The sequence below is a fragment of the Aptenodytes forsteri genome, unplaced genomic scaffold (genome assembly GCF_000699145.1).
Source record: "Aptenodytes forsteri isolate BGI_AS27 unplaced genomic scaffold, ASM69914v1 Scaffold119, whole genome shotgun sequence".
NCBI classification, from domain to species: domain Eukaryota; kingdom Metazoa; phylum Chordata; class Aves; order Sphenisciformes; family Spheniscidae; genus Aptenodytes; species Aptenodytes forsteri.
Genome location: NW_008796165.1, coordinates 2773690 through 2786664, shown reverse-complemented (window position 1 = coordinate 2786664; position 12975 = coordinate 2773690). Strand labels below are relative to the sequence as shown.

Here is a 12975-nt window from a genome sequence, read left to right as displayed (position 1 = left end):
TCAAGCAACTAACAGCTCGCTTAACACACATACACAGCCTGGTGGCAAGTACAGAGACTGCAAAGAGATGGCTGTCCCACACACCTGGACAGGCTCAAGAAGGCCACCATCCTCCATGATCCTTTCATCCTTCCACAACCAATCCCACAGCAAGTGGGAGACCTGGTGAAAAAGCCCTTATCTGATGCTGGGAGACCCTGGGGGCTCCGTACAGGGAGGGCTGGTCCAGAAGGACTGCTGTTTAGGACACAGCATGTTTGTTCCAGGGGCTGCTCACCCAGCAGGGACCCAACAGAAGCGCTACTGCCCTTTAACCTCACAGCAAGGCTTGCTCTTACCTAGACAAGTTGGCAGGGACTGCACGGGCATGGAACTGTGCTGGCTACGCAGCTTCACTGAGCAGGTAAGATGTACAAAGAGCGGGGGCATCTCCTGCTCCAGGAATTCCTGTTCATTGAGCGAGTCCCCTCCCAGCACGCTGAAGGAGTCATCATCCTGGTTCACCGTGTTGGAGTCCGAGAGGGAATCTGTATCTGGGAACTCATGCTCCAGCTTCTCACGGTACTCCACCTCTAGCTCTGGGTCGCTCTCTGTGGCAATGCAGCACCCAGACACAGTTCCTGTTGACGCAGGTTCCCTGTTAGCAAACCAGGCCCACATCCCCAGAGACCCCACCAGACAGTCAAGCTCTGAAAGGCATCACCACAGTTAAGACTACAGACACTTTCTTCTCCAGGACAGACCAAGCAAATGTTACCTTCTTCAGCTGCCAGTTCTGCCTCTGATCCCTCCATGTCCTCGCTGCCTTTCCTGTCTGCCTGATCCCGAGATGCCTCTTCCTGAGAAGGAGAGAGGAAGGGCAGATACCAGAATCATGCCAGGCAGCGAAGCAGGCTGTTGATGGGCCCCCCAGGGGCTCAGTCTACCCATGGGTCTGCCAGTCCCAAATCCAGATCTGACACCAAGCAAAGCTACTTCCCTCCACAAGGACTAGGTGCCTGCCAGGGCAGCACCATGCCTACCTCTTTCTTGGCTGATGGTGGGCAATAGAAGAAATAGTGAGGATTTGATGGCACCGGCTTGAAATGTAAACTTCCAATTTCCAGGAATTTTTCCTAAAAGAGAAATCCCAAACGTGAAGCAGACATTCCACTCTACCCTCCTGCAGAAGCCAAGCCGAGCTCCCATGTTCCTCACCTGGATAATTTTATGCAAGTCAGGGTGCGCCTGGCAGGGCTGTCCAATTTCCAGCAGCGAGAGGGGAAACTCTGAACAGCAGCTGGTGCCCACACTCTTAGGCTCCTCTGTGGGGCTAGCAATGTTATGGGAGTCCTGCTCACTGTAGTCCTCCATTTCCGCACTGACAGGATTGTGGACAGGTCAGACAGGCAATTCGAGAAACGGGAATAGTTGTATGTATTATCTATCCTGCAAGCATTCCACCTCACAGCTCCCCACACCTCATCTGTGTAAACACGATGTGACTTACACAGCCCCTACCCCTACAGCCCCAGAAACCCTCCTGCTGTCCACTAACCCAGATAAGCGCTCAGGCTGTCTGAAGCCAGGCCAGAGGCAGTTTAACCATGCTAATCCCGTGGCCAGGTACTCTACACCACGCTACACACCCTACCTGGGAAATAGAGACACGTAGCTGAGTATAGGGACAGGGCTGGAGCAATCTGAATTACCAACACCCAGTCCAGGGCACCTCACAGGAAATACCACCATGCCAGGACCCCTAGGGTCTTGGCAGCACAGAGCAGAGCGCAAAGCTTAGGCTCATGCTCACTCAGCAGCTCCATGACAGAATCGGTTCCTAAAACTCAGAAAAACCAATCTGGGGAGTGGGATGTCATTTGGTCAAAGTACTCCCCAGGCATTCAAATTAGTAATACAGATGGCAGACCTGGGTGCAATGTGGCACAAGCTGTACGTCCTTCAGTAACATTTATACAATCTGCATTGGGATAGGTGATTTGTAATATCTTATAAATAAAAAAAAGTTCCCACAGTTTTTCTCTGGGAAAGTAGCACTTGAAGAAGAAGTCATCTGACTTTCCAAACAGCGAGTGTTCTTCAAAAGCACAGCCTCATCTCGATGACTTACAGTATAAGAAGAAATAGGATTGGGGATTCCCAACAAACTAGTGAACTCACATAAAGGAACTGAGGATAGTCAAGTGCAAACAGAGGAAAAAGGACCTAAAGAGGCTGTTTCTTCACCAGACACTAAGGCACAGTAAGGTACTTTTTCCCCTCCTTAAGTTTCCAGAGGCAATACAAACCGCAGAAATACCCTAAGGAATAGCAGGACAGAAGTTTAACATCAAGCATATTCCAATTCTGCCTTGATATTTCTCTTGTGAATTTTTTTCCAGAGTTTTAATTTAAAAAAAAGACACTTTATTCATTAGAAAAAGATAAGAAACCTGTCATTTTTGTCAGAGTCAACAGCAAACTCAAATGAGTCAAGCAGCAGGAGATGCATAATTTCTCCAGAAACAAGAAGTCTGAGAGTTACTTGCAGACAAACTGCCCTCCAGCTCAGGCCAGATGGGACAGTAATGAGCTAAGACTACCAGAGAAAGCGAAAGGATGGATGTCACCAGAGATTATAAAAAAGAGAAGGTCCTGGTGGACACCATATCAGGTGGGTATCCCACCAGAAATACCTGTCCTTACATGTGGTTCTGTTAGACCCCACCCTACAACATTCCTTCTAGCAGGCAGTAGAAGATGCTTGAAGAAAGATCTGTCCTGGCCCAATGCTAAGAACAGAAACAAGACCGAGGTGGGCCCCTACCTTGATTCAGAGACTAAGACACCCCGTTCCCTAGAGCTCTGCTCCTCTTCTTGCTCTATGCTGCCCACTTGGAAGCTGGCTGTCTTGGAGTGCATACGGAAATGTTGGTGGCTCTCTCGGAATGAGCGGACATGGCTGCACACTGTCAGCAGGAAGTTGGTGATATCAATCTCTTGGAGCAGCTCCTCACAGTAGTCCATGGCTGTAAGTAGGTCCTGGGAGCTGATGCTGTGTGACTGCTGAAGGCTCTTGAACAGCCCTACAGATCAAACACAATGCTTGAGCGCCCCACCGCAAGGCCACGGGAGTCAGGCAATAGCCTGACTCTCACCAGTCCCAACAGATTCACATACAGATTTTCACCAAGTCCCAACACAGAGTTGCAGCCAGCGCAGGTGCTGGGAGACAAGACTCAGCCAGGATGCCTAATGCTACATGTTAGCCTAGGCTTGTGTCATGCCAGAGTGGCCTAGGGACCTGCCACCCCAAAGCTGAGAGGAAAAAGTCAAAGAAGGGACCCCCCTCCACAGCACTGCACAGGTCCAGGAACAGCCTATGCAAGGCCCATAGGGAATGCGCAGAGGTATCTTTAAATCCCTCCTGGTGGGAGATCAGTCCCACAGCTCCTCCCTTTGCTCAGTGTAAGATCACAAGAAAAATGAGACATTGCTTTCTTAAAAGAAGATCCAGGGTCCAGCCCCAACCCCAACCCTGTCTCAGGTCCCATCACGCCGCTCCTCACCTTTCACATAGCACTGGTGGGAATGCTCCTGCAGCAGCGTGCAGTAACTCATCAACTCCTTATGCTTGTGGTCTAGCCAAGCAGCAGTAGGAGGACGTTCCAGAGACTGGGACCTGGAAAAGAGGAGCTGCAGCCTTCAGCACCAATGAAGCATGTTTTAGACTATAAACGGCTCTGGTGCCAGTAAAGCAGGGCCCTAGGGCATGCACAGGCCATGGCTGCTATAAGGCAGAGAGGCCAAGCCAAGAGAGTAAGGCAGGGCTAGAGCCAGCCTCTTGTCAAGGAAGCTCCTCTGTTTCCTGTCTAGGAATCAAGTATGGTTGGTATTACCTGAAAAAGATGTCTCGGGGAGGACGGTGTGCCCGTGGGCTGACAAGCTGCTCTCGTAACAGCTCCAAAGAGCAGCTGTAGATGTAAATGGGGCAGCGAAAACGACGGCACTCGCCTAACTCAGATTGCGAGTTCTGGCGACAGAAGGAGATATGTACATCTCTCCGTGAGGGGCCACCCTGTTCTCCAGGGTCACGGCTCACTTCTGCAAAAGAAAAAATCCTGAGATAAAGGCCTTGGATGAGCTCCTCATTCCTGGTCTGAGGGGTCACAGCCCTCACAGCAGCACCCACAGGTAGGTGTCAGTTTTACAAGCTTCTCACCACTCAAATATCAGGGGCCATTGTCCTCACCCAGCACCCATCCACTCAGCCCAGTGCTTTGGCCACACTGATCCCCTTCTTGGGCAGCCATGACTGTTCACCACCACCACCTTCTGCAGCAGCACAACCCTCCATCCTCATTGCAGGCCTGGCTGACTGCACCAGGGGCTGCATATACCTCAAGACCTGTGCCCTTCTCCCTAAGACAATGTGCTGCTGGTAGTGCCAGTCTGGATCACAACATGAGAGTCACTGACTTTCCAGTGCAGCCCAGTACTGCCATTCCTAGTAGCTTCTATCTACCTGCAACCTCCTTGCCAACAGGGAGCCAGTCTTGGGCAATGGGCACTCAGCTCACATTACACTCGCTCACCCCCCCCATGAACATCATGAAAGCTGGCTGAGACTTCACTGTGCCCCTTGTCCTGACTCTGACTCTGCTGACTGCCAGGCAGGAGCTGACAGGCTGTAGCAGCCTGTTATTCCTCCTACCTCAATCTGCCCAACAGTGTGCTCAGGAATAGCAAGGATACTAATACTAATACATTAGTAAGGTGCTGTCCTGAGGGCGGTACCATGGGCTGGTGTTATGCTGAGGGTAGGTAATGGCACTGCAGCATCCCCTTCTTCAGCCTCAGCCCTGACTTGCTCAGCACAGACAGGTCTCAGGGTATCTTCTCCTGATCGACTCTCATCTTTTGGAGGTTTGTCCAACCCGCAAGTCATCAGCTTCTGTACATCTGGAAGAAAACAAAATAAAATCACCCTCTGTCCAGTGAGAACAGTTTAACCCCTCCATCTACGTTCCCAAGAGGGCAGATGTCCCTGCTACCTCTTTGTGTGTAGGAACAGCTCCACAAAGTACTTCCAGCTGAGCCTAGCAGCCTTCACCAGCAGCTCAGTGGAAGCCAGACCAGTGCCAATGCCCAGAAGCAAGGACTCTCCCAGACCAACCCATTAGCAGTCTCCTTACTCCATTCATTAACAACCCTACTGGGAAAACGGTCCAATGGTTGCAGCCAGCAAACGACTCGAAGCCACATCCCCTGCCTGAAAACACTATGCGGGCAGCACCATGTCCAAGGAGAGAAGAGCAGCGCTTTGCACTACTCTATTCCTGGCCACATGGTGCAAAAAGACTCGGTCTAGGCTCTGCTGTTCAATTTTCTCTCCATCCTACCAAAGCCAATTCTGCTTTTGCTGTTTTCCTGAGGAGGCGCTTGGGACTGCTACCTCCTGTCGCTCCCCACAACAGGCGGCCTCACCTGAGAAGGTGGCTGGCAGGAAGGTCAGGAACACATGCTGCGGGTTGACCAGCTTGGCATAACATCGCCATTGTGGGGGAAAGGGCCTCGTCATGTCACTCAGGGTCACGTCATCCTCAGGCAGCTCTGTGTTGCCGAGGCTCTGATGAAAGAGCAGAAGCTGGATAAGCTCATAGCACATGGCACAGGCATACCTTGAGGCAGGTAGCAATCACACAGAGCAAGCTCCTCCATGACTGCTGGTCGGCACAGCACTGAAATCACCCTGGCCACACCCTGCACCATTCTCAGAGCAGCCTGACTCCAGGAAACACAGCACACACAGTCAGGAGATGCTTAGCCAGCTTTGCTGGGGTCAGTTCTGACCTCTAGGCAGTGACTGCCCATGGTTTCTGAGCAATCTGCAGCACAGCATCAGTGCTGCTGTAACAGGCTAGGCCCATGGTGAGTGCAACTATCCACACACCTACCAGGTTCCTGCTTGACTTCAGCCACAGGCTACAGCTTAAACTGCTGCCAAGCATGGGGAAAACACCAGCCTTTCAATCTGTTCTCAACCCTTCTGCTAACTCTCCTGCTCTTCAACAGCTGCTGCCTTGCCTTCAGAGAGGGTTCAGGAGAAGGACAGCAGCATGGCAGTACCTGCAGAGTACTTGTGGAGCCAGTCATATCCCTGGTGCCATTGCTGCCAACAAGATGATAGGATGCAGAAGCATCCTGCTGCTCCAGGGTCCCAGAGGCTTTCAGGGTTTCTTCTGAAATGGAGCACAGAGAAACCAACCTGAGAAACACCAGCTGAGGAAGACACTTGAAAGCAAGGCTCCTGAAACACCCCAGCTCCCAGTGTTACTGCTGCCATGCTCCCGGCCCTTACCTCTGATCACAGGGAGTGTGAAGGGGGGTTGATGGCCATCACGATCCCGTTGCAGAACCTGCTCCATGAAAGCCACATGATCAGCATCAGCCATGGGGATCTCCCGGTCACTGAGGTCATGCTGCAGGCAGCCATGGAAGAGGTTTAGTAGCATTTCATTGGGCACAAACGAAGAGTCCTTGGTCACCTCCTCATTCTCTGCTCCAAAACAGAACCATGGCAGCTTAGAGACAGCATCTCCACAGCCACCACCTGTCCAGGCCCCCAAGACACAGCCCTTTGCAAAGTGACACTTCCACACAGCCAGGAGTTTCCCCCAGCACCTCTGCAAGGCTGACTTGGAGGGTACTGACGAAGCCCTGGAGTTCCAGCATCATTAGCTACCCTGCACTGACTCACCCTGCTACTGTAACTATTCTGGAGAAGACAGAAACCCACCACCACAGAGCAGCAGTCTAGGTTTAATGTTTTCAAAAGCAACTCTTCCAAAACTATCCTCCCAAGAAAGACAGCAATATACCTGGACAGCCCAGGGGCTGCAGAGATGGGAAGAACAGCACTGAGCTACTGAAAGAGGCATGGCAGTTCCCACACGCCTACTGCCCAGGGAGACAAGCATACAGAGCAGGGTGCCCATAGCCACGGAGGGAGGACAAGAGGAGGCAGGTGGTGAAGAGGCACCTACCTTTTGTCAGCATTAGGAAGAACATTTCAACCTGCTGGCACCTGGGCAACAGCTTCATGAGGTTGAACTGGAATGGGATCTCATGCACTCGAAAACCAGCCCCCATGTCTGGATCTGCAACAAGAATTGGGAATGTAACATGCCTGTGGGCACCACATAGCCCTGCCTCCCAGGCCACCTCCGCATGCATGGTGTCAGCCCTAAATGCAGTGCAGGTAGCACAAGTGAAAGTACACAGCAACATTGCCCCAACTCCCTCTGCTTAGGAGGGCAGAGGGATACAAAGAATGAATGTGGGGAAAGGGCAAAGCCTGCTGGAGGCTGCAGCAGGTTGTGAGCTACCTACAGAGAGGTACCTCGCTGTAAGAGTCCCCTGGGCTTATTGCCACCTTCATACAAGGAGGGATGGGGAACCACCACAAAGCCTTACACAGCTCAGGCCCAGAGCTGCCAGAGGACAAAAACTGAACATCAGCGTCGCAGGTAACACTGCTGGAGAGCAATGACCACACTGGGAGCCAGAGGCAGCCTGAATTACCAGCGTAGTCAAGGACAAGGACCCCCCTGCTCTTGGGAGAGATCTCCCATCCGGCAGGCTCTGCACATACCTGCAGGTGTTTCCTGTCCTCTTCCTTAGGAAGGAGTCTCTGCCCTCCAGGTCCTGAGCTTTCCTGGCCCCTCTCCCCCTCCACAGGGCCAGTGATATGATCCAATAAGGTTCCCTCAGGTCCCGCCCTCAGCCTTTGGGATGATCCTAGCTCCCTCAAAACCACCCAGTATCTGCTGTGTTATTCAGTGCAAGGCAAGCAAACAAAAGATCTAGGATGGGATGAACTAGTCACAAGAAAGAGGAAATAGTGAGGTTCTGGAACAGATTGCCTGACAAGGGTGAACTCCCCACATACTCCTGGAGTTTTCAATGAACTATGTTAATCATGTCAGATCAGATACACAATCCTATCCTGAAAGAAGAAGACAGATCAGACCTCCTAAGGTCCCCTTCCCTATCTTTGTGGGCTAATGGAGCATTCACAGAGGGTCCAGAGATGAACAGGACCACCAGAAAGCAAGCGTCCCACAAACTGCTCTGGAAACTGTGTCTTGTAACTGAGAACAGAGGAGCTCTTCCTTCATATAATTTACAACTTTTGTACAACTATCTGCCCAGGCACACCCTGCCCATCACTGTATAGGTGAGCTCATCTTCCACCTGCTCCAGAAGTCAGCCCCTCTCACAGAATTACAGAATGGTTGAGGTTGGAAAGGACCTCTGCTGGTCATCTGGTCCAACCCCCCTGCTCAAGCAGGGTCACCTAGTCACCTCTCTAGCCTGGGCAGAAAGCCTCAATGCTTTTTTGGCCTTCCCAGGATGAAGCCTTTTCCCTGGCAGCTTAGCACAAGCGCAACAAAGTGACCCACAGCTATCAAAGTCCAGAAAGTTGTTGTCAAAATACCTGTTCCACCTTCCAGGCCCCAAGACATTCAGGGCCTAGCTGCCTCTTGCTCCATCATATGTGCTGGACTCACCTTCAGTAGCTTTGGTGTCTGAAGGAGGGCAGACCCACTCCTTGTTCTGGCACAACTGGCTGATGTACTCGAAGGTCAGCATGGTGGCAATGCATGCAAGGTCCCGGGGATAGAGCTGCAATAAACAGTCAAGGCTCGGCTGTATGCAGCAGAATTATTACCCCCAAATGCAGGAGAAAACAGTCTAAAAGCAAGGAGAGGAAACACCCATAATCCCATCCCCTAACTTGCCCTATTCTCACTCATTGCTCCCTCCTTCTCCACCAGCCCTTTAGCCTCTTTTTGCCTTGTTCAGGAGGTGCATTGGCGCAGTACTGCCTGCAATCCCTGCTCTGGTCCAGCTTGCTCCCCTCCAATGGAATGGCCCTTGACAAAGTAATTTGTATTTTCCCACCTATCCCAGAGCAGCACTGCATCCACTGCCTTGCAATCCAGAAACCTTTTCTGTCCAGTAGCTCAGTTCCTCTTTTAGAAATCTCAGGCTCTTTTGTTAACAGCATTCCCATCTCTTCTGGCCCTCAATAATTCACCTGCAGTGTTGCGGTGCACTTGCAATAAACCCTTCTCCCTCCACAAAAGAGCCCATGCCCCTACCCCTTCAGGGACTCACCGCTTTAGGTATTTTCTGGTAGGGCAAGCCATGGAGGTGCTTCCAGTTCTCAGCAGTACTGTGGACATGGCCGCTCTGTGGCTCTACCCAACACTCAGTGACCAGGTTCAGTTCTGTGTCCACCTCGATGGCCTCTACCTCTGTATCATTGTCATCATCTGTGGAAAAGCTGGAGGAAAGACATAAGGCAAGTCGTGTGAGATGACACAGAGCCAGCAGCCCACTGCAGGTCCTCTCAGAGCTGTGAGAGCAGCCACACAAACCTTAGGTTTGCAGACAAAGCCCCAGCTAACTGGTGATCAATCCATGACAGCTAGTTGTCTGTACTAGATGATGGAGGACTCCCTCCTTCCCACACTGCCCGCAAAGGGCAAGTCTGGAGCCGTGAATCTGCTGCCAGCCCTCCCTGGGAGCAGGGCAACAGCCTCACCTGTCCTTGGTGGAGGTGGAGTGGGGTGGGAAGAGGATGTATTGGACGACACAGGTGTGCTTCTCCCTGCCGCTGCTGCTCTCACTTGAGCCATCAATCTGGAGGGAAGACACTGCATGAGCCTGGCCAGCAGCAACAGCTCACACCTACCCAGTGCCCCCCTACACAACACAGCCCCATCACTCAGCTCCACTAGCAGCGGTGGAGAGAGGGAGCCAATGCCAAGAACTCCTCCAGCACAGCATGTCCCTACCAGCAAGGCAGCTCTCTAACTGCAGATGAAGACAGGAAAATGCCCAACCCACAAGCTGCTTTACTTCAGGGGAGGAGGCAGGTCTCCCTATACATGTCAAGGGTGTGTGCTAGAAGCAGTCGGGAAATCCCATCACAGGAACGTGAATGCACCTCAGAAGAAGCAATGAAGGATTGCGTCCACACTGCAGCACCCAGGCTCACCTGTATGGGCAGCTCCAGCACCATATTGATAATTCCATCCCCACTGGATGCAAAGTGGAAACCCTCTGACAGACGAACCCTGGCAACAGAGAGGCAGTCAGACATGGAGGACTTCTCTACGCATACTGCAAGCCTTAAATACACGAATGACTACAGCCTTCACCCCATAACACCTTCCTTCCCAAGACAGGGAGCTACACACAGAGAATGGGGAGATGTGACACTTTGCACAGGACAGCCTGTGTGAAGATCAGCATACTCCAGGGCACACCTCTTGCCCTTTTGTATGTTTTCCAGGACTCTCCTTTTCCTCAACTGCAGCTGCATAACTGGGTAAAGCACTGGCCCAAGTAGCTCTCGAAGCTGTGTACAGGACCAAAACCCTCTGCACAGCAGCTTCAACTGTTACCTATAATAAGGCCTCAGATCCACCCTGCTTTCTCTGCATCCCCAGGACTAGCTGGAGAAAGCACCCCCGTTCAGGTGTGCAACTTACTCTGTGAGTGTGGAAAGAAGCTGGGCTACAGCAGTAATGGGCACAGCCGGTGCCAGCCCCGACTGGACGCTCCAGATCCAACGCTGGTGATAGAAGTAGCGGGACAGCGAGGCCAGGGTAGAAGAGGCAGTACGATTGGCCACCATAGTGAGTGGGCCAGACACCGGGGGATGCTCCAGGTTGAGAATGAAGGGGGCTCGATAGTCAGAAGGCAGCTTCTCATACCTAGGAGAGGGCAGAAGTGTGGCTCGCTGAGGTGGAAAGAATGCTCTGCTCAGGGCCAGAGCTGTCTGGATTCACAGCCTGCTTGCCAGAGCCCTCCAGCAGCAGAACGTGGCTAGCCCAGCACAGGATCCTGCTCAGACAGCAGTAACTAAATTTACTTCTGCATCATATTAGTTAGGAATAACAAATCTGCCTGTCCAGCAAGGCCCCCTGCTGCAAGTCACAGCCCTGCCAGATTACAGCTGCCATTCGCAGCCACGCAACCCAAACCCACCCAAACAAGCACCAGCTTCACAGCACTCTCATCCTGCAACCGGCAGCACCATCCACAGACCCTCCTCTCTCCCACTTCCCAGGGCAAGGAGGCTGTGCTGATGGCCTGGACCTCCATCACTACCTGATGAGTAGCTTCTCCAATGGTTTGTGCAGCACAACGAGGCAGGGTCTGTCTGAGAGGGCTGACTGGGCCCCAGTCACAGGTGGAGACTTGGAGGGAGAACTACTGCCAAACATTTTCCTCTTTGCTTTTGGAGTTGCTTCCTTGCTCTGGACCCTGTGGGGAAAGCGCAGCTGCAAGATTCGGTCCCGTAACTCCTCCACTATCTGTCATGGCAAAAGCAAAAGGTAAACGTGACCACCTTTGTCTGGAGACATAAGATACTCAAAATAAGCTTCCAGAACAAGAGCCTGACTAAAAGGAATAGTACACTCCTTGAATACACAGATGAGCAGGAGTTAAAGGTCATTTTACTTCTGAGGCACTAGCAAGACCAAGATCAAGATGACACAAGGCTCTTAGGTCCACATTTTAACAACTACAAATATTTTTAAAAGCAAAAGAAAGGTCCAAAAAAACCCAAAGACGATTTCAAGGCTGAAGAAATTGCCTTCCGTAACTCTGATGAAAAACAAATTAATTGCATGCCAGCTCCTCCACAGAAGCAGTCTGAGTACCCACCGTCATTCCTCCCCTCCTCTCCTCAACAGCCTACAGTAAATGTAAACTAGTACGTATAAGACAGAGCCAGACCGTTCCCACAGCTGATGTGTTCCCCCAATACCATGTTCATGTGTCAAACATTTATGGTAAAAGGTTTCAAGGGCTTAGGTTATTTTTTAGGTTATTTTTTTCCAAGGTACTTTCAAAACGACTTCCTGATTACTCTTTTTAGCAGCTCTGAATACGGTTCTACCCACACCAGCATCTGATCCCCACAGTGCCCCAGTGTTTTCTTTGAAATTTCCATAGTTAGGTTTCTTTTCATAATCTTTGTTCAACTCATTTTAATTTCCATTATCATTGCAGACAAACAGGAAAACAGCAGCTCTCCATCTCCCTCCTCAACACTAATTATTTCAGCAACTTTCCCCATCATTATTATGTCTTTTTCAAGGAAAGGAGTGTCCCCAAACCCAAACATTAAGCAGAGCTTTTTTCTGCACTACGATGCCACTTGGCCCCCCTTTGTGGTTTCACACTGATAACACAGAATTGCTGATGGTGTTTAAGCTCCCAAATCCAAGGTGCACTATTTTGCAGTTATCAATACTGGCTTCCAGCCACCATCGTGCTGCTTAGGTGTCCACAAAGCACGTAGGTTGAAAGGGCAGAGAAAACCAAATAGCTTTGTGCCACCTGCAGATTTTCCCAGCTCACTACGTGCTACCTATCTGCAGATGACTTCCCTACCCTTTGACTAGTAAAAAGATTGGGAAAACCACAAACAGCTTCTGCCTTGATGAGAACAGAGCACTTTTTCAATTTCCTTGCCTTGTTCCCTAAGACAGTTTCTGTTTTATGACACCCCATTCCTACTCCAATTCTACAGTTGTGCCCTATATGAAGTCCCACCAAAAGCCTTCTGAAAGTCAGACTGTACCAGGTGCTTTCCTTCCCTTAAACATTGGAAATTTGAATGGCTCAACACAAAAAGCCCTGCCCGCCTTGTCGCTGAGGTTAGCAGCTCCGATCGGCAGCGGAGCGCTCTAGCGTGGTGCACAGGGGTGTTTCCCAAACCAGGGGAACCCCCGGGAGAGCCAAGAGAGCCGCCAGGAGCCCGCAGCTCGCACCACAGCAGCTGACGGGACCTGGGCAGGGCCAGGAGCAACGGCGGCCGAGCTCCCCACACATATAAAAGAAACCCCTGGGGAGCGCTAGCGACCAGGGCGTGGCGCAGCAGTTCGCGTGGAAGGGGGCTGAAGCTCT

General features: G+C 51.5%; 1 protein-coding gene across 1 annotated transcript in view; it reads right to left on the bottom strand.

The window, feature by feature from the left end:
- Positions 1-12975, bottom strand: part of SZT2 (seizure threshold 2 homolog (mouse)) — a 65412-nt gene that overhangs the window by 28648 nt on the left and 23789 nt on the right. The window contains exons 14-31 of the mRNA XM_019474172.1: positions 11167-11372; positions 10545-10769; positions 10049-10127; positions 9593-9690; positions 9163-9331; positions 8553-8667; positions 7026-7139; positions 6341-6538; positions 6109-6221; positions 5467-5608; positions 4777-4941; positions 3879-4083; positions 3549-3661; positions 2807-3065; positions 1198-1360; positions 1023-1115; positions 758-839; positions 339-620 (exon numbers count right to left, since the gene is read on the bottom strand). Of these exons, the coding sequence (XP_019329717.1) occupies positions 339-620; positions 758-839; positions 1023-1115; positions 1198-1360; positions 2807-3065; positions 3549-3661; positions 3879-4083; positions 4777-4941; positions 5467-5608; positions 6109-6221; positions 6341-6538; positions 7026-7139; positions 8553-8667; positions 9163-9331; positions 9593-9690; positions 10049-10127; positions 10545-10769; positions 11167-11372 (2821 nt within the window). The remainder of the gene's footprint in view (positions 1-338; positions 621-757; positions 840-1022; positions 1116-1197; positions 1361-2806; positions 3066-3548; positions 3662-3878; positions 4084-4776; positions 4942-5466; positions 5609-6108; positions 6222-6340; positions 6539-7025; positions 7140-8552; positions 8668-9162; positions 9332-9592; positions 9691-10048; positions 10128-10544; positions 10770-11166; positions 11373-12975) is intronic.